Source organism: Rhinatrema bivittatum, chromosome 1 (assembly GCF_901001135.1).
Source record: "Rhinatrema bivittatum chromosome 1, aRhiBiv1.1, whole genome shotgun sequence".
Lineage (NCBI taxonomy): Eukaryota > Metazoa > Chordata > Amphibia > Gymnophiona > Rhinatrematidae > Rhinatrema > Rhinatrema bivittatum.
In genome coordinates this window covers 415,565,890-415,586,094 of record NC_042615.1, presented here as the reverse complement: position 1 = coordinate 415,586,094, position 20,205 = coordinate 415,565,890, and the positions used below count along the sequence as shown (strand labels likewise).

At 44.6% G+C, this 20,205-nt stretch overlaps 1 protein-coding gene across 2 annotated transcripts in view; it reads left to right on the top strand.

The window, feature by feature from the left end:
* The window catches only part of RNF38 (ring finger protein 38), a 589,332-nt gene that overhangs the window by 443,361 nt on the left and 125,766 nt on the right, over positions 1–20,205 (top strand). For both annotated transcript variants that reach the window (XM_029602782.1, XM_029602791.1), the window contains exon 9: positions 10,685–10,769. In XM_029602782.1, coding sequence (XP_029458642.1) covers positions 10,685–10,769 — 85 coding nt within the window. The remainder of the gene's footprint in view (positions 1–10,684; positions 10,770–20,205) is intronic.

Below are 20,205 nucleotides of genomic sequence, written 5' to 3'. Positions count from 1 at the left end.
AATCTGTGGAAACAGATGCAAGAGTTTTCAACATCATTACCACAGCAATATCAAGAAGCAGCCCAAGCAATTATTCACAAAGGACTTGAAGCTGGCAAGCTTGAAGTCCAAGCCGCTTATGATGGGTTGGAAACAGCCTCCAGAGTAGCGGCCTCTGGTATAAGTGCAAGAGGGCATGGCTTAAGACCTCAGACCTTAGGCTGAGTTCAGGAAAAATTAGTGGACTTACCATGTCTTGGTGACAACCTTTTGGTTCCAAGGCGCAAGATGCGGTTTGCACAATTAAGAGCACACAGAAACCCTGCGACAGCTTTCATTAATTCCGCAGGATTCTGCTACTCAGTCATCTCATCGGTCTCAAAGAAAAAAATCCAGACGACCCTTCTATCGACAGAGGCATTATTACCCTCCAGCATCAAGGGGCAGATCTACTAGGCCGCTGCAAAGAGCTCAGCCCAGACAACCTAGGACAGCTATGCCTCAACCTCCACCGCAGACGGGACTGGCTGCAGGCTTTTGAGGGTTTTCCCAGAGACCAAGGCCATCTCTTCAATCCTCAACCAGATCTTCCGGTAGGAGGCAGCGTATCCTCCTCCTACAACCATTGGTTACAAATAACAACAGACTGATGGGTACTTGCAGTAATATCTCTAGGTTACCAACTCAATTTCCTCTCCATTCCAAGAGATTCTCCTCCAAGACCTCTTCCTCTAAACGAAAATCACATAATCCAATTGCAAGTAGAATTATCCACTCTTCTGAGAGCCAGGGCTGTAGAGCCGGTGCCCCGGACTCAGCAGGGCAGAGGATTCTATTCCCGTTATTTCCTCATTCCAAAGAAAATCGGAAGCCTACGTCCCATCCTAGACCTCAGAAATCTCAACAAATTTCTGTAGAAAGAAAAGTTCAGGATGGTCTCTCTAGGCACCATGCTTCCACTTCTTCAAACAGGAGATTGGCTTTGTTCTCTGGATCTTCAAGATGCTTATGCTCACATTACAATATTCCCTCCTCATCGCAAGTATCTGCACTTCAGGGTAATCAACATTTCCAGTACAGAGTACTACCATTCGGACTTGCCTCTGCTCCCAGAGTATTCACCAAATGTCTGGCAGTAATAGCAGCACACTTGCACAAGGAAAGTGTCCATGTCTTTCCCTATTTAGATGACTGGCTCATCAGAAGTCAATCTCAACAAGGAGCTCTGGCTTCTCTCAGTCGAACAATTACTCTACTTCACTCCATGGGCTTTCTCATCAATTATCAAAAGTCCCACCTCGTTCCCTCTCACCTGCTTCAATTCATAGGAACAGAATTGAACACCATCGGGCAGACACACTTTCCCTACTGGCAAACTCTATTCACCATCGGGCAGACACACTTTCCCTACTGGCAAACTCGATTCACTCAAAGAAACAAGCAGCAGCTCATCAGTTTCTAACCTTATTAGGCCACATGGCATCCACAGTTCATGTCACTCCTATGGCAAGGTTAGCCATGAGGGTAACTCAGTGGACTTTAAGATCACAATGGATCCAAGCCATTCAACCACTGTCCTTTCCAGTTCAAGTAACTCACCAACTACGTTCATCTCTACTTTGGTGGGCAAACAAGGACAATTTGCGCAAAGGCCTTCTCTTCCAGCAACCAGTCCCACAGATAACCTTAACTACAGATGCATCCACCTTGGGTTGGGGAGCTCACATAGACAATCTCCAAACCCAGGGTACTTGGACAAAACTCGAAGCAACATTTCAAATCAATTTCCTGGAACTTCGAGCTATACGTTATGCTCTGCATGCGTTCAAGGACAGCCTTTCACACAAGACTGTTCTGATCCAGACAGATAACACAGTAGCTATGTGGTACATCAATAAACAGGGAAGTACGGGCTTGTATCTCCTTTGTCAAGAAGCTGCACAGATTTGGGACTGGGCCCTGACACACTCAATGTTTCTCTGGGCCACTTATCTGGCAGGCATTCACAACGTAGTGGCGGACTGACTCAGTCACCAGTTCCAACCACACGAATGGTCCCTGGATCCCTTAGTAGCGACCAGGATATTTCAACGTTGGGGACAACCATCATTAAGCCTCTTTGCGTCTCGCCTGAATCACAAAGTGGACAAATTCTGCACAGACAGAATCACCAACTAGCCAAGGACGCCTTTGCTCGCCCTTGGAACTCAGGCCTTCTATACGTGTATCCTCCGATACCGTTCATAACTAAAACTGTAGTGAAGCTACAACAGGACAAGGGGTCCATGATACTCATAGCCCCGTACTGGCCTCGACAAGTATGGTTTCCCACACTTCTAGACCTCTCAATCAGAGAGCCAATTCGCCTGGGTGTAGCTCCCACTCTCATTACTCAGGATAAGGGTGGATTGCGCCATCCCAACCTTCAATCCCTATCCCTGACAGCCTGGATGTTGAAAGCTTGATTTTACAACCACTCAATCTTTCAACCAATGTATCTCAAGTGCTTATAGCTTCACGTAAACCTTCAACACGAAAGAATTATTCTTCGAAATGGAAAAGGTTTGCTGTGTGGTGCATGCAAAAGAGTATTGACCCTTTCTCCTGCCCCACAACTTCTCTACTAGACTACTTATGCCATCTTTCAGATTCTGGTCTCCAGACATCTGTAAGAGTACAGTTAAGTGCAATCTCAGCTTACCATAACAAGTTGGGAGATGCACCAATATCCATACATCCTCTTGTCAGTAGATTTATGAGAGGTTTAATTCACCTTAAACCACCAATTCAACCACCTGTCACAGAATGGGACCTGAATTTGGTCTTAACAAGACTCATGCGTTCTCCTTTTGAACCCATGAATTCCTGTGATCTTAAATTTCTTACATGGAAGACTATCTTTCTTATAGCCATTACATCGGCTAGAAGGGTTAGTGAGTTACAAGCACTTGTCACGTACTCACCCTATACAAAATTCCTACATGACAGAGTGGTTCTCCGGACACATCCAAAACTCCTTCCCAAAGTAGTTACAGTATTCCACTTGAACCAATGTATAGTTTTGCCCACATTCTTTCCAAGGCCTCATTCTCACCAAGGAGAACGGGCCTTACATACTTTGGACTGTAAGCGTGCACTAACCTTTTACTTAGACCGCACTGCAGTCCACAGGAAATCCACTCAACTGTTTGTATCTTATGATCCAAACAAACCGGGAAAAGCAGTGGGGAAACTTACTCTATCCAATTAGCTAGCAGATTGCATACAGTTTTGCTATGAAAAAGCAGGCCTTCCTCTCCAAGGGCGAGTAAAGGCGCATTCAGTAAGAGCAATGTCAACCTCAGTAGCACATGATCGTTCAGTGCCAATTCTTGACATATGTAAAGCAGCAACATGGAGTTCTCTTCACACCTCTGCAGCTCCATTACTGTTTGGACAAACAAGGATGACAAGATTCAGCATATGGACAATCTGTCTTAAAGAACTTGTTTCCAGTTTAATCCCAACTCCTTCTACATCCAGTCTGCTGTGATCTTCGGCTGCCTCATTTTCAACGACAATACTTCACTGTTGCTTCACTTCAAAATGACTCGGCTTCTAGCTTGCTAATCACCCATATGTGAGGACTAGCATCCTGCTTGTCCTGGGATAAAGCAAAATTGCTTACCTTGGTAATAGGTGTTATCCCAGGACAGTAGGATGTAGTCCTCACAAAACCCATCCGCCACCCTGCGGAGTTGGGTCAGATACGTTTTATTATTTTATTTTTGCTAAAGCTTATTGCTACATATGAAACTGAAGAGAGACCCCTGTGACAGAGAATATGGCATGCTGGGCATGCTCAGTGGCCTCACAGGGCTAGTCAAAAGTTTCTAGAAACTTTGACAGAAAGTTTTCCCGCAATAGGGCGCCATCAATGATGTCACCCATATGTGAGGACTACATCCTCCTGTCCTGGGATAACACCTATTACAAGGTAAGCAATTTTGCTATACTATATTATGTAATATGACACATTTTTCATAATTTCTGCTACAGAGGATTCTTGTGTTTATATTGTAAAATTCAATGAATAACATTTTTTAAAAATGCCACTTCAGCTTAGAGAGGAAACCAATTTATTGCAGTTTAGGAAAGGCTTAAAGACCTGATTGTCAACTCTTAACTGGTTTGGGACTGTATGATTTGTTTTATTATATTTTATTTGTGTATTTTATGTAATTATATATTTTCTGTATCTCTTTGGACTTTTTTTTCTGGAAAGCGATTGATAAATGCTAATAAAGTAAATGATCTCGTTTGTGTTTCCACTATGACCTTCGCAGTCTCAATTCATAAGTTGCACTGGCTGTCACTGAGTGAGAGATTCAGCCTCCCAAGTCATGTCCCTGCACGTTACCCTTCAGGAGCAAGTTGTTCAGAGAGTACTTGGAAAAAGCTGGTAAATGATCTGGGGGAGTCTCAAGTCCCGAGATTACTAAAAGACAGAAATCAGAATTCCTCCAAAGTTTCTGCCTATAAAGGCCACCTCAGAGACCCCAGGAGATGTAGGCCAGGGAAGTCACCTTTCCTCAGAGGACCAGAGGTACAAGCCATAGGTATTCCTTTTGGGGAGGGTTGGAATGGATGTTTGATCTTCATAATGAAGTTCAGAGGGTCCACTCCAAGGTTCCACTGGTAAGTCAGAATGGACCCATGACATTTTGGGACTACTGGGTTCTGGAAATGATCTAGTATGGATGTGCTCTAGAATTCAGCAGACTGGTTTGATTACTTTATTGTGCCTGCTTGTAGTTCAGCAGCCAAATGGCAGTTGTGTAATGCCTGTCTCAGAAGCCAAAAGAGGTCTAATTTGTACCCTATCTACTTTGTGGTTCCAAAGAAAGAAGACACGCTCAGACTGATTTTAGATCTTATCTCTACCGCTTTTTGCTATAGGCCTCTAAGATGGAATCTTTGTTCAATAATTGTGGTGGTCAGAGAGGAATTTCTTGCTTCTCTCCTTCTTACTGGAGCACAGATAAGCTCATCAGATTTCTCAGATTTGTGATGTGAATTTTCAGTTTTTTGCCCTTCCGTTTGGTTTGTTTATGGCTCCAAGAATAATGTTTTTTCTAAACTGATTATAGTGGCAGCCTTTCTCTACAAAGAGTTTGTGCTGATATCCCCATATCTGGATGATTGGCTGATAAGAGCCACGTCCATACAAGAGAACAGAACGGCCGCAGGCAGAGTGATCCAAATCTTGAAATTATTGGGATGAATAAAAACCTTGGCCAAGAGCCAGTTAGTGCCTTCTCAGAAGCTTGGAAAACCTAGGTACACAATTTGATACTCAGGCAGGGAAGGTAGTTTTGACAAAGGCCTGGGTGATCAAATTGAATGTGCAGATTTGGCATCTTATGGAAGCAGAGACCCTGGACATGATCATATCTACAGGTGTTAGGCTTCATGGCAGCCACTTTGGAAATGGTGCCAAGAGTTTGCATGCCTTTGAGGCCTTTCCAGTGGGCCTTCTATCTAGATGGTCACGTAGGGCACAGGATTTTGTGCGCCCCCCTCCCACTAATGAAAGTAGCCAAGGAGAGTTGGACTAGTGGCTTTCCAAAACATTAAGTTCATAAGGGAATTGATTTGGATCCTCACCACCACAGATGCAAGTCTGCTGAGGAGTACCCTGTCTGGATCAAACAGCACCAGACTTCTGGCCTCTGATAGAAGTGAACTAGCCAATAAATCTTTTGGAGACCAGTGTAATATTTTTTGGTCCTGTGTCCATTCCTGCCCATGATTCAAGGAAGAACGGTAAGGATATTGTGGGACAACATCACAGTGGTGGCAAATGGTCAACAGATATAAAAAGTTGTCGGTTAGCACAAGAAGGAACTCTGCTCATGGTGTGGACAGAAGGGTACCCATCAGCTATCTTAGCAGCTCAAATAGGGAGAGAAAACATGCAGCCAGACACACTCTGGATCCAAAAGTGGGAGCTGGTGGAGGAGGTATTAGTTCTCATTGGGGAGGACCAAAGATGGATCTAACAGCTACACGGATAAACACCAAAGTCCATAGTTTCTTCAACAGAGCAGCTGTCTTTGTTTTTCCTCCATAGTCTCTTGTGAGGAGAGTAATCAGAGTCTGGTCGTTAAGGTGGTGCTGGATTGGCCATAGCGACCTTCATATGTTGATCTGATGGGCATAAGAGCAGGGAATCAGTTATTGCCTTATGACAGAGGCTTACTGCATCAAGGTTTCATCATCACAGAGGATCACTTGCTATTCTTGCTTGTAGCTTGGCTCTTGAGACATTGAGATTGAAAAAGTGGGGATAAAGCTCAGGGGCTATGTCAAAGCTCATTCCATACGGGCCATGACGGCCTTGGTGGCCCACTTCAGAGCAGTCCCCGTGGATGAGATTTGCAAAGCTGCGACATGAAGTTCCCTCCACACCTTTGCTTCACATTACTGCTTAGACAGGGAAAGCCAACGTGACAGCTATTTCGGTCAGTCAGTCATACAGAATCTTTTCAGTAATTAAACCCAACTCTTCCTACCTCAGGCCCTTTGTTCAGGTTCAGGCTGACTCCCTTTGTTACAACAGCACTAAGTGTGCCCGTTGGCACCGTTCATCCTCATGTTCATCCTCATGTGAGGACTACTATCCTGCTTGTCCTAGGAGAAAGCAGAGTTGCTTACCTGTAACAGGGGTTCTCCTAGGACAGCAGGATGTTAGTCCTCACAAAACTCACCTGCCACTCCGCAGAGATGGGTTTCTCCTGGGTTTGTTTTATTTTTCGTAATTCTATGAGACTGAAGAGGGACCCCGCGTGGATATTAGCATGCTGGGCATGCTCAGTGCATTTTGTCAAAGTTCTAGAAACTTTGATAGAAATTTTCCGTGCAGAGCTCCATCTGATGATGTCACCAGATGGACTAACATCCTGCTGTCCTAGGAGAACACCTGTAAACAGATAAGCAACTCTAAACCAAGTAGGCTTAAGAAATAGCCACTATTTCTCTCTGCATGAGAGCAGCATTGGATCTGCTCACTATTTAGGATCTTGTCAGGTACTTGTGACCTGGATTGGCCACTGTTGGAAACAGAATATTAGGCTTGATGATCCTTCAGTCTGACCCAGTATGGCAGATTCTTAATGTTCTTGAGAGAGAGGCTGAATGTTACAGCAATAGAATTATTTTTCCTTTGTTACAAGCTAATTTCACCCTCACTTCCTCTGTCGAGCCCTCTACTCCATTACTTCCCTTTCTCTCATCTCACCTAGTGGTTAGAGCAGTGGGCTACGAACCAGGAGACCAAGGTTCTGGTCCTGCTGTCGCTCCTTGTGACCTTGGGCAAGTCACTTTACCCTCCATTGCTTCAGGTACAAAACTTAGATTGTAAGCCCTCTGGGGATAGGGAAATACCTACAGTACCTGAATGTAAACCGATGTGATATCTCATAATGAATGTCGGTATATAAAAATAATAAATAGAAATAAATAAAGGACTTAGGAATAATTATCGACAACCGTCTTAACTTAAAATCCTTCATCAAACAAACAACAAAAGACGGCTTCTATAAACTACAGGTTCTGAAAAGAATCAAACCTCTCCTTCACGTGCGAGACTTCAGAACGGTCCTTCAAGCAGTTATCCTTTCTAAGATAGACTATTGTAACTCTATCTTACTTGGATTCCCTTCCGCATCCATTAAACCCCTCCAGATGCTCCAGAACTCTGCTGCGAGAATTCTGACTAATACCAGGAGAAGAGATCACATCTCTCCCACTCTCAAGAACTTACACTGGCTGCCGATACACTTTAGAATTATCCACAAATCAATCACCATCATCTATAAAGCTATCCATCACCATGCTATGCTCGACCTACAAATCCCACTCAAACGACACACATCCACTAGACCCATCAGAGAAGCCTACAGAGGATCACTCCTCGTTCCCCAAACCAAAACCACACATCATTTAACGTTCAGAGACCGAGCCTTCTCCACAGCCGGACCTTCACTATGGAATTCTATTCCCCCGGATCTGAGACAAGAACCATGCATAACTACATTCAGAAAAAGACTTAAGACTTGGCTTTTTAAGCAAGCCTTCCCAGATCCCAATTGAATGACAGCATCATTTTTTAAGAGACTTCACAATATAATGTAAATAGTTATTCCTAACTGCTCAATTATCTTGCTCTAATTCTTCTCCCCAGTTATATATACCTTGTTGTAATGTAACTTTATGACCTCTTTGCACTTGTTAATGTTTCGTTTCTGCGTTTCACACCCCCTTGTTGTATGTAAACCAGCATGATGTGATTTCTAATCACGAATGCTGGTATAGAAAAACTCTAAATAAATAAAATAAATACTTTTCTCCTCTCTTTTTCTCCTTCTTCCCCTTGCCTTCCTTAATCTCCTCTAGCATGTAGTAAGTGACAGCATCCCAGAAGAATAGACTAGCTTCAGCCACCCAATGGTGACAACTCTTCTTTGGCCAGCAGATCTAGGGACTCCCACCAGCCCTGCTGCTGGTGGTTCTCTTCTTCTGATGGGAACTAAGGAACTTCTAGCTGCCAGAAATTCCCCACCAGAATATATTTTTGCTTTACTACTCATCTGTGGATTCTGTGTCAGATGGATGTACACAAGTAGATTTTTTTTTTTTTTCTTAAAGTGTGCTAAAACGAACAGCTAAAAGTAGAAAAACTGCAACTACAAGCAGTTGATATACAAAAAGATAACTAATGAGTTCAATTCATAGTTTAACTCCTGCTAAATATACCATTGTCTCAATGAAAGCTAAGTGGCTATAAGCATCTGCTATATTTTGATGTAGAATAAGCATCTGCTATATTTTGATGTAGAATTTATTTAAAACTATCATTAGGGATGTGAATCGTTTTTTGACGATCTAAAATATCGTCCGATATATTTTAAATCGTTAGAGGCGATATATAATAGGAATTCCCCCGATTTATTGTCAAAAATTGTAAATCGGGGGAAGGGGGAGGGCGGGAAAACCGGCACACTAAAACAACCCTAAAACCCACCCCGACCCTTTAAAATAAATCCCCCACCCTCCCGAACCCCCCCAAAATGTCTTAAATTACCTGGGGTCCAGTGGGGGGGGGTCCCGGTGTGATGTTCCACTCTCGGGCCACGGGTGCATTTGATAGAAATGGCGCTGGTGCTACCTTTGCCCTGTCATATGACAGGGCAAAGGTAGCGCCGGCGCCATTTTGGTTCCTGTTCCCCGACGTCGCGAGCGTAGGAGATCGCTCCCGGACTCCCGCTGGACCCCCAGGGACTTTTGGCCAGCTTGGGGGGGCCTCCTGACCCCCACAAGACTTGCCAAAAGTCCAGCGGGGGTCCGGGAACGACCTCCTGCACTCGAATCGTGTTGCCGTAATGCAAAATGGCTACGGCCATATGGCCGGCGCCATTTTGCAGTACGGCAATATGGCCATACGGGCGGCGCCATTTTGCATTACGGCAACACGATTCGAGTGCAGGAGGTCGTTCCCGGACCCCCGCTGGACTTTTGGCAAGTTTTGTGGGGGTCAGGAGGCCCCCCCAAGCTGGCCAAAAGTCCCTGGGTGTCCAGCGGGGGTCCGGGAGCGATCTCCTACGCTCGCGACGTTGGGGGACAGGAACCAAAATGGCGCCGGCGCTACCTTTGCCCTGTCGCCCTGTCATATGACAGGGCAAAGGTAGCGCCGGCGCCATTTCTATCAAATGCACCCGTGGCCCGAGAGTGGAAGATCACACCGGGACCCCCCCACTGGACCCCAGGTAATTTAAGACATTTTGGGGGGGTTCGGGAGGGTGGGGGATTTATTTTAAAGGGTCGGGGTGGGTTTTAGGGTTGTTTTAGTGTGCCGGTTTTCCCGCCCTCCCCCGATTTACGATTTACACGATATTTAAAAAAACAAAACTGCGACGATCCGATTCCCTCCCCCCCCCCTCCCCCCAGCCGAAATCGATCGTTAAGACGATCGATCACACGATTCACATCTCTAATTATCATGTCTATATTTGGTTGTCATAATCCGCATTGCACGCATGTTTGGATTTTGTGAAATATAAGGTCAATAAATAGAATGGGCTAAATCCAAAAATATGTTTGACCATTAGTCGATTTTGTCTTGCCTCCAGTGTTTGTTTGGAGTCCCAGTTATATGACATCGATCTGCTTGTATAAGATGAAGTTGCTTACTTGTAACAGGTATTCTCTGAAAATTGGAGGTCCCCCCCCTCCCCAAAAAAAAAATCTCTTTTAGAGTTGCTCTTGTTTATCCTAGGTTTGACTAATTTAGAAATTGAGGCAGTTGTGTGGGCGTAGGTGAATGGTAAATCTTACACATGCTTAGTAAAGATACTCTAGTCTTGACCAGAAAAATCTGTGCAAACATTCTGCTCAACCTGTACAGCAATTGCTGAACATTACTTGTGCTGTCTTCAGAGAACACCTGGTAAAAATGTAAGTAGCTTCATTTTCTGGGCTTAGATAAGTAGTTTTAAGACCTTGTATGCATAAGAAATTTAATTTATTTTTACTAATAGCAAACATAAATCCCAATTTATAAAGCTTTTTTTCCATCCTGTGACTATGGGATAAAGCTTAGTAAATAAGGTCCATGGTATGTGAATGTCAGCAATGTTATATCTAGCTCTTTTGGTTCTGTCTGTAGATCGATGCTTCCAGTGCCACCTGCTGTAGGGCCAACTTTCAGCTTTGAGCTGGATGTAGAAGATGGAGAAGTGGAAAACTATGAGGTTAGTATATAAAAACTAAATTTGTTCTGTTTAGGGCAAGGGTCTGCCATCTGAGGTGCCTGAGTCACATGTGCCCCTCTTGAGTATATACATGCAGCTCTTTGTTCCCTCCCATCTCCAGCAGAAGAGCCCTTATCTTATATACTAGCAGCTGCATCTCTGATAATGCTCTCCTTGCGCTGCTTCAGTTTCAGGCTGCAGATCAAAGTCCTATAAAATTACCTGCAATTTAATGGGGCACCACAGGGCATCTATTTGAAGCTCTTGTTAACCCAACAAGTTCAGAGTGTAATGATTGGAGGTGCTACTGCTAGCCTGCCAAGAAAAGAAACTTGTCTGCCACACTGAAGAAAAACCGCTTTGTCAGCTGGGGCCAGCAATGGGTGGCCTGGGGAAACAGGTGGTTAGAAGAACTACAGATGTTAGAGGGGAGTGCAAAAGCAGGGGCTGTGAGGGGGGGAGGCTGGGACTATGATGTATCCACAGATTAGCACCTATTATATTCTGCGGATACATTACTCAAGCCAAATTATATGTGCTGTTTATTTCAATTTATTAGTAGCTGTACTTTGCAAAAAAATATTCTGTGGCATACAGAAATAAAACAATAATTACAATAGACAAACAGAACCGTTTGTTTCTGATAATGGAAGCACAATTAGGAAGTCATTCCTGGGATGAGCATAGGTCAAAGGGTTTGGGTGATACAGTTTTAACCTGTCCTTTGCAGATATTGTGGGCCTAATCCATAGATTGCTCTGTGAACCAGAGCTAAAACTTTAAACCCAACTCTTGACACTGCTGGCAACTAATGGAGGTGTTTGAGAGCAAGTGAAATGTGATCAGATAACTTTATTACTTTCCCAGACCTAATCCCACTCCTGGGAACACCTCTACATTATGTGGGTAAAAGTATGTGTGTTTGTAGGATAACTTGCTTACTTTTATCTTGCACAGCAGCAACAGTTTTTCAAAAAGCCCATTAACACAAGTTTACCTGCAGAAATGACTTTGAAAATTGTCCTCAGATGGGGATAATTTTTCAAGACTGGAACATCTGCAGACTTTCCACACAATTTCAAAGCAAAAGTACACAATACTTTCTTTTTGTGAATTTTCTGAAAGTTAACAAACAAATTCCCTCACACAAAGTTACACCTGCTCCTAGTATGGTGTAACTTGTATGTATGCCTTACACACATACTTTTTAAAATCAAAATTATGCATGTAAATTCAAACTCTGCTCCCCCAATCCCAAGAAAATTTCTTTTTGCATGCATAAAAGTAATCATGAAATTAAGCATACTTTTTTGCACACAAAAGCTGAAAAAAAATGTAATGTCATTTACATGCATAAGACATGTAAATGGCTTTGTGTGGGTGTGGATCTCAAAATATTTTGGTTAGACAAAATAATAACTCTCCGTCTTTGAAGGTTGCAGACATCCCCGGGTTAAGGGAAGTGAGAAGGGCACCTGAAACAGGTATTTAGTGAAGTCAGTATTACTAGTTTTATATAATAATTGCTACTTGGGTACATTTTCATGCTCTTTATCCCTCATACATTCTCCAGGTTTTGTATATTATAGCCCACAAGCTGGTTTTCTTTTTTTTTCTTCTTTTTTAAATTTAATCACACTTGTGAATTTTGCTGTAAGGTGTTTCCTCTCCAGTTGTATCGAAGTTGCTAGATGACTTTAAATGTTCGGCATTGTCAGTCACTCTGCTACTTAGTTGCTTGAGAGAGGATCATGATTGTCACTGGAGGTGAGATCCTGTTAAGGAATGTTCAACTAGCTACCTTCTAGGACTAGGGGTGCACTCCATGAAGTTGGCAAGTAGAATAGTTAAAACAAATCAGAGAAAATTCTTTTTCACTCAGTGCACAAGTAAGCACTGGAATTTGTTACCAGAGGATGTGGTTAGAGCAGTTAATGTGGCTGGGTTTAAAAAAGATTTGAATAAGTTCTTTGAGGAGAAGTAATTAACTGTTATTAATAAAGTTGACTTAGGGAATAGCCAATGCTAATACTGGCATTAATAGCATGGATCTACTTAATGTTTGGGTGTTGCTGGGTACTTTGTAACCTGCAATGACCTTTGTTGGAACAGGATGCTGGGCTTGATGGGACCCTTAGTCTGACCCAGTATGGCAATTTCTTATGTTCTTAGGTGCTGCCAAAAAACTGTTCCTTGACTAGTACAGATATTTGTTCACAGAGCTTCTGGGTGGACTGTGTAAAAATGACCCTCAATTGACTCAACTGCCAGAATCCTTCAGCACAAGGTTAAAGCCAAAACCATATTTTATTCAGAAGTCCAGATGGCTCAAAGTATTTAGTGAATGAAGCATTGGTACAAACACTGAGGAGTCTGCTACACTCAAACTACAGTTCAGTGATTTGCAAAGTGGTCTCTAATTTTTGTCGAAAGCAGTGGATTTTTGTCATTGGTAGGTTTCCCTTATCAGAGCTGTAACAAGCCTATGGCCAATGTGGCCTTAGCCATAGGTACTGCTACTGGAAGGGTGCTATGCCACCAGCTCTTCACATGCAGTTGTTATCCACAGTGGGCCAGCGCTACTGGAATGCTGCTCTGTTTCAGCCTTATGCCTCCTTCACATTTTCTTCCAAGCAGTGGCACTGCTTCACACCGAAGAAAAAGCAGAGGTACAAGAGTCCTTCTGCCACTGCTTCTCTGGCTGGTATAGTGAACAGACTTAAAGCTCAAGGGCATGGGAGAGGAAATGACATCACCAAACAGCATGTATGTCTAGCCCTGTCTCTCTGCCTCCTCCGCAGCATTTTATAGCATTTTTATCCCTTCAACTTTTAGCGATCCCCTACAAAAACCATTGCATCTGCAGCACAGGACTTTCACCGACATGACTAGCAGGAAAAAAAACGGTTGATTTAGCTCAATATTCATATGATACTGCTGGATTTCGTTTTTCGGCCCTGGGAGGAGAGTTAGCCAGGCACGATGGGAAGCAACAGCCTGAGCAGTTACCATCCGATATTCAAACCCGGGTCGCGAATATGAACTCCCTCACTAAGAGAGATTTTGACAACTGGTTTGCTGAAATAAAGAGATATCTGATCCTTAAAAGACGATGTCAATGCAAACATGGAAAATCTCCGCATGGAAATGCGTGACCTGGGCCGCCGTGTAGAGGATGCCGAGGGGATAGTGGAAGGACAGGCACTGAAGGTAGTGGCAATTTCAACAGATATTGCTGATCTCCAGCGGAAACATGAAGAAACACTTTAAAAGTTGGAGAACCTCGAGAATCATTCTCGACTGTCCAATATCCGGATCAGAGGCCTACCCGAGCTTCCTGAATTCGCAAACGTGATGGAGGTCACGCGGAAGATCTGTGCGGTACTGCTGGCGACTGACCCGGAGCAGAGATGACTCCGCGGCGCACCGAGGTGGTGGTAGAGAGAGCCCATCGGGCTGTAGGAAACGCTCCATGCAACATCCCAAAAGACATAATTGCATGCCTACATAGTTAACTCATTAAAGAAGATCTGTTGCGCTGTGCCCGGCGAGTGTCCCCCTTCAGTTGGGAAGGATACGAGCTTCAACTATATAGTGACCTGGCCCCGGCTACGTTGCACTGTTGGAGAGAGATGCAACCGCTGACCAGGATTCTCAGGAGGGAAAGCATCCGATATCGCTGGGTCTACCCATGGGGCTTAGAATTCACTCTTCATGGCGTCACGTCACAAGTAAAATCAGTTGCAGAGGCATTTCCCATTTTACAAGCAGCGGGCGTGGCCGTATAAGAACATAAGACATTGCCATGCTGGGTCAGACCAAGGGTCCATCAAGCCCAGCATCCTGTTTCCAGCAGAGGCCAAACCAGGCCACAAGAACCTGGCAATTACCCAAACACTAAGAAGATCCCATGCTACTGATGCAATTATTAGCAGTGGCTATTCCCTAAGTAAACTTGATTAATAGCAGTTAATGGTCTTCTCCTCCAAGAACATATCCAAACCTTTTTTGAACCCAGCTACACTAACTGCACTAACCACATCCTTTGGCAACAAATTCCAGAGCTTTATTGTGCGTCGAGTGAAAAAGACTTTTCTCCAATTAGTCTTAAATGTGCTACTTGCTAACTTCATGGAATGCCCCCTAGTCCTATTATTTGAAAGTGTAAATAACCGATTCACATCTTCTCGTTCAAGACCTCTCATGATCTTAAAGACCTCTATCATATCCCTGCTCAGCTGTCTCTTCTCCAAGCTGAACAGCCCTAAACTCTTCAGCCTTTCCTCATAGGGGAGCTGTTCCATCCCCTTTATCATTTTGGTTGCCCTTCTCTGTACCTTCTCCATCGCAACTATATCTTTTTTGAGAAGTGGCGACCAGAATTGTACACAGTATTCAAGGTGCGGTCTCACCATGGAGCGATATAGAGGCATTATGACATTTTCCGTTTTATTAACCATTCCCTTCCTAATAATTCCTAACATTCTGTTTGCTTTTTTGACTGCTGCAGCACACTGAGCTGACTACTTTAAAGTATTATCCATTATGATGGCTAGATCTTTTTCCTGGGTAGTAGCTCCTAATATGGAACCTAACATCGTGTAACTACAGCAAGGGTTATTTTTCCCTATATGCAACACCTTGCACTTGTCCACATTAAATTTCATCTCCCATTTGGATGCCCAATCTTCCAGTCTTGCAAGGTCCTCCTGTAATGTATCACAATCCGCTTGTGATTTAACTACTCTGAATAATTTTGTATCCGCAAATTTGAACACCTTCTGAAAATCCAAATACATTACATCTACTGGTTCACCTTTATCCACATGTTTATTAACCCCTTCAAAAAAATGAAGCAGATTTGTTAGGCTAGTCTTCCCTTGTTTTCCATTAAACCATGTTTTTCTATATGCTCCACTATGGATAAACCTCCGATGAAAGCTATTGCTCCAAATCAGCCGCAATGGCAGCATGTGGGAAAGGCTGGCCAGCGCCTCACTAGAAACATCATGGGATCGGACAGTGCCGATCTGGGAGGGCGTTCCTGAACATCAAGAATCCCGGACTCACCAGGTGCCGGAAGACAGATGGCGTGGAACAGACATATGCGGTGAACACCCTCTGGGATATGGTATTAAGACGCTGTTGCCCGGCTCTGAAGAACTATGGACCTTATGGGGGGAAGTGTGCTGGGAAGCTGAAAGACCTATAGGTCAAGCGATCCGCTTCTAACTCGGCTTCTATTATCCTTTTAAGTTGATATATGTTATTTGTAAGTTCAAGATGTTTTTATGATATTCACTTGGGGGGAGGGAGGGGGCTTGAGTGCACCCAGTAAGGGAAAATAGAGGATAAATATCGAGCCCATGGGTACGATGAAGATGGGCTGCGGGGGAGGCAGTAGGGCATTCCTTCTTAGATGGGGTCCACCGGTAGGGTGGGTAGACAGACACGAAGTAGAGGGGAGGGGGAGAGGCGGGAGAGGATGGGGTAGGGAGGGAGGCGGGGGGGAGGGCCCGTCACACATGCAAACTGTCATCTGCTGAACCGAGGGGGTCTATATAGACCTAAGGAAACGGCGAGGGACTGTGTAGAAAGGGAAGGACAGGGAAAGGGAACTCAGTTTTTTATGATTCCATCTATGTGCTTCATGGGGGTGGGATTCTGCTGTACCAGTGGTTGACCTTAAGTGTATTTCAATAAATGTTAAAGGCCTGAATTCCCCGATTAAGAGACAATTGCTCTTTAAGGCACTTAACGAGACTCACAGATACCATAGCTTTTGTTCAGGAAACCCACCTCCGCCGTAGGGCGAGCGCTTAATGGCCTCTTGGCGTTATCCGTTACAATTTTGCCCCTGCCACGATATATCAGATATAGTGGGGTGGGAATCCTGTTTGCTCACAATCTGTTGGTCCAAATACAAGACACCTACTGTGATCCATAGGGACGTTTTCTCATCCTGCTGGTTACCATACATAACAGGCCTATGGTGCTGGTGAGCATTTACCTTCGCCCATCCATGCAAGCAGAAACCCTGTGGGAGGTGACTCAGCACTTGGCTAACTACCCTGGTGTTAATATTGTCATGGCAGGGGACTTTAATGTGGCTTTGACACCTGAAGTGGACACCTCCGCTCGGGTCTCTAAAGGGACAGGCAGGGCTAGGAGGGCTCTGAAACGTCTTATGACCACCAGACATCTCGTGGACATTTGGAGGCTTAAATTCCCACAAAGTAGAAATTACACCTTTTATTCGCATCCCCACACTTCATATACTAGAATTGACTATTTTTTAATTACTAAAGATCTTGTGGGGGAGATCATGTTCCAATCTGTTTTGTTTTTTTTGTAACTACAGCCTAGGGACCCTGGGCGGAAATTCTGGAGACTAAATGATTCCCTTCTGAAAGAGTCTGGCTTTCATGACCGTATAGCTGTTCAATGCTGCTCCCCCAAGGGGAGGAACGAGCAGTTGGTACTACTCCGTGGGTGGAGTTAATGATCTATTGTGGGTTGATTCCCACAGAGTGGCAGTCAGGATACCGCTCAGCAGTGTAAGAAATAAACACTTAATGTAAATTTGGTGAATCCTTGGGCCGATGGCAGATGACAGCTCCCCCAGGAGGATATCCTGAGAGGGACCACCGGCTAGGCTGGAGTATGGAAACAAACACAGTTCTTTATTAGACAGGAAGTAGAACCTCCAGAGGTGGCAGTAGTGAGCTGATGTGCCCGGCAGGGCTGAAGTCCCTCAGATACTGGAATTGCGGTCTCTGGGTTGCTGAGAATTGTAGATATCTGTAATGGCCTCTATGCAACAGAGAGTCTTCAGTATTCAGGAACAGGAGCCATAGGTGAGTGCTGGTTCGTATATGTAGTCTGGGTTAAGAACTCACAATATCTGTGTATGAGATGGCTTATGGAATAGAAGAGAGTTGAGAAGGGATTTAGGAACATGGGCCCTCGTAGAGCGAGTACCGGTTCCTATCTGCAATCTATAATGATGACTCACGATCTCCGTACCTGCGATAATGTCTTACACAGAAGGGAGTCTTTGGAGATTAGGAATATAGGCCCTCGTGGAGCGAGTACAGATTCCTATCTGTAATAGAACTCAGTGTTCATGTCTGCGATCGCTTCCAGTTGGTAAAAGTCTTCTGAGGCATTCAGGGACGTAGGGATTCCCGACTTAGCAATCTGAAATCAAGAAGAGAGAGGGCCCCCGAGGAGCGGTACCCCTGGTAAGTACAAGAAGGCAGAGAGTAGCTTGGTGCGAATCGTATCCAAGAGAGAAAGATTAGAGTCCTTGCTAACTCGATTCGTAGTTGCAAGCAAGGACCTTTTAAGTTGGAAGTGGATGACGTCACTACGGGGGGACGCCCCCAAGGTTTGCGCCCTTGCCAGTACAAACTCTGGAGCGCGCACACCCTTATGTCATCAGAAACATGGTGGATCTGCAGCGTCAGGCCACCCAGGGATTCCGAATAGATGCGGCAGGGAGATGCCGCGGCCGCAAGCCGTCCCTCAGACCCGAAGGGAGTCACCACACAGGTAGAGAGGGTGGAGCGAGTGCGACGGGCAGGCGTGAACATAACAGTACCCCCCTTCAAAGGGCGATCTCCTCGGGTATGGCTTAAGTTTCAAAGGATGCGCGAGATGAAACTGACGAAGCATCTCTTTGTCCAGGGTATTGGCCTGAGGCTCCCAAGAGTTTTCCTCGGGGCCAAAACCCTCCCACTTCAAAAGGTATTCAAAAGTCTTGCCTGTTTTACGAACATCTAGAATTTCTTCGACTTTATATTCTAAGTCGTCTTCAGCATTGATGACTGGTGGATCTAAGGTCTTAGGAGAAAATTCGCTGAGTATAAATGGTTTTAATGGTGAAATGTGAAATGTGTTATGAATGTGGAGACCAGGTGGTAGCTTCAATCGATAGGTGACGGTACCAATACGTTGAAGAACTGGAAATGGTCCCACGTAACGAGGAGCAAAGCGAGAAGAAGGTAGCTTGAGTCTGAGGTGCTTAGTAGATAACCAGACTTTGTCCCCTGGCTTAAAGACTGGAGCTGGCACATGGTGTGCATCATAATACTTCTTAGCACGATCATTAGCTTTGATTAACGTCTTTTATCTGACATGTTTATGTATATCAACAGTAGATTGAGCTGCTGGGGACGTCACTGAGAGTTTCAGTGGAAGCGGTGGTGTTGGAGAATGTCCAAATACCACTTCAAAGGGCGATAGTCCAGTTGATGTTGCTGGATGAGAGTTGATAGCGAATTCAGCCCATGGAAGCAATTCGGCCCCAGTTATTTTGTCGGGATGAGACATAGGTTCGTATAAACTGTTTCATAGTTCGATTCATCCGTTCCGTCTGCCCATTTGACTGTGGATGGTAGGCTGAAGTGTAGTCTAAAGTGATGTCAAATAACTCACACAAAGCCTTCCAGAATCGTGCCGTGAATTGAGACCCCCGGTCTGATACGATGTTTGAAGGTAGGCCGTGGAGGCGGAATATGTGCGTTATAAAGAGCTTTGCAAGCTCTAAGGCTGAAGGTAGGCCAGGAAGCACCACAAAATGTGCCATCTTGCTAAAGTGATCCACAGTCACCCAAATGGTATTCATTCCTCTGGAAGTAGGCATATCAACTACAAAATCAGTAGCGATGTGTGTGACCAGGGATGATCCGGAACTGGCAAAAATTGCATTTGCCCTCACGGCGGTCCAGAGGTTGGTTTGTTCTTGGCGCAGATGGTACACAATGACACATAACAATAGGTATCCTTTTTGATGGTAGGCCACCAATACAGCTCCTGAATTCTGAGCAGAGTTCGGGGTTGACCAGGATGACCAGCTAGCTTAGAATCGTGCGCCCAGAAGAGTACTTTTTCCCTGAGGTTCTTTGGAACAGTAGTCTTACCAACAGGTACCGACTGGGTAAAGGCCAAAACGACCTGCTTAAGATCAATTATGTCTTGTGGTTCATCAGGCATAGCCTCCCACATCGTCTCTTCGTCCATACCAGATGAAAGATCAATTTCCTTTTCAGATAGCACCGAATTAATTCCTGCACCCATAGTATTCTCACAGGACCTTAATAGAGGAATAGTCTGTTACCTCAAAAGATTCATCTGGGGAAGGAGCCTGCTGCTGTAATGATTCTGGTTCCGCTGAAATATTATGCCCGCATCTAGCAGGTGAAACCTCCTTGAAACATTTCTTATGACAATCTGGGCCCCAGCGTGAGAGATCCGAAGATGCCCAATCAAATTGAGGTTGGTGCTCTTTCAGCCAAGGAAACCCCAGAACAATCGGATGCATGGCTCTCTCTAATTTGAAGAAGGAAATTATTTCCGTATGGAGTGCTCCGGTGCGAAGCGTAACTGGTACGATCTCACAGGTTGCATCGCCTGGCAGAGGCTCTCCGTGAAT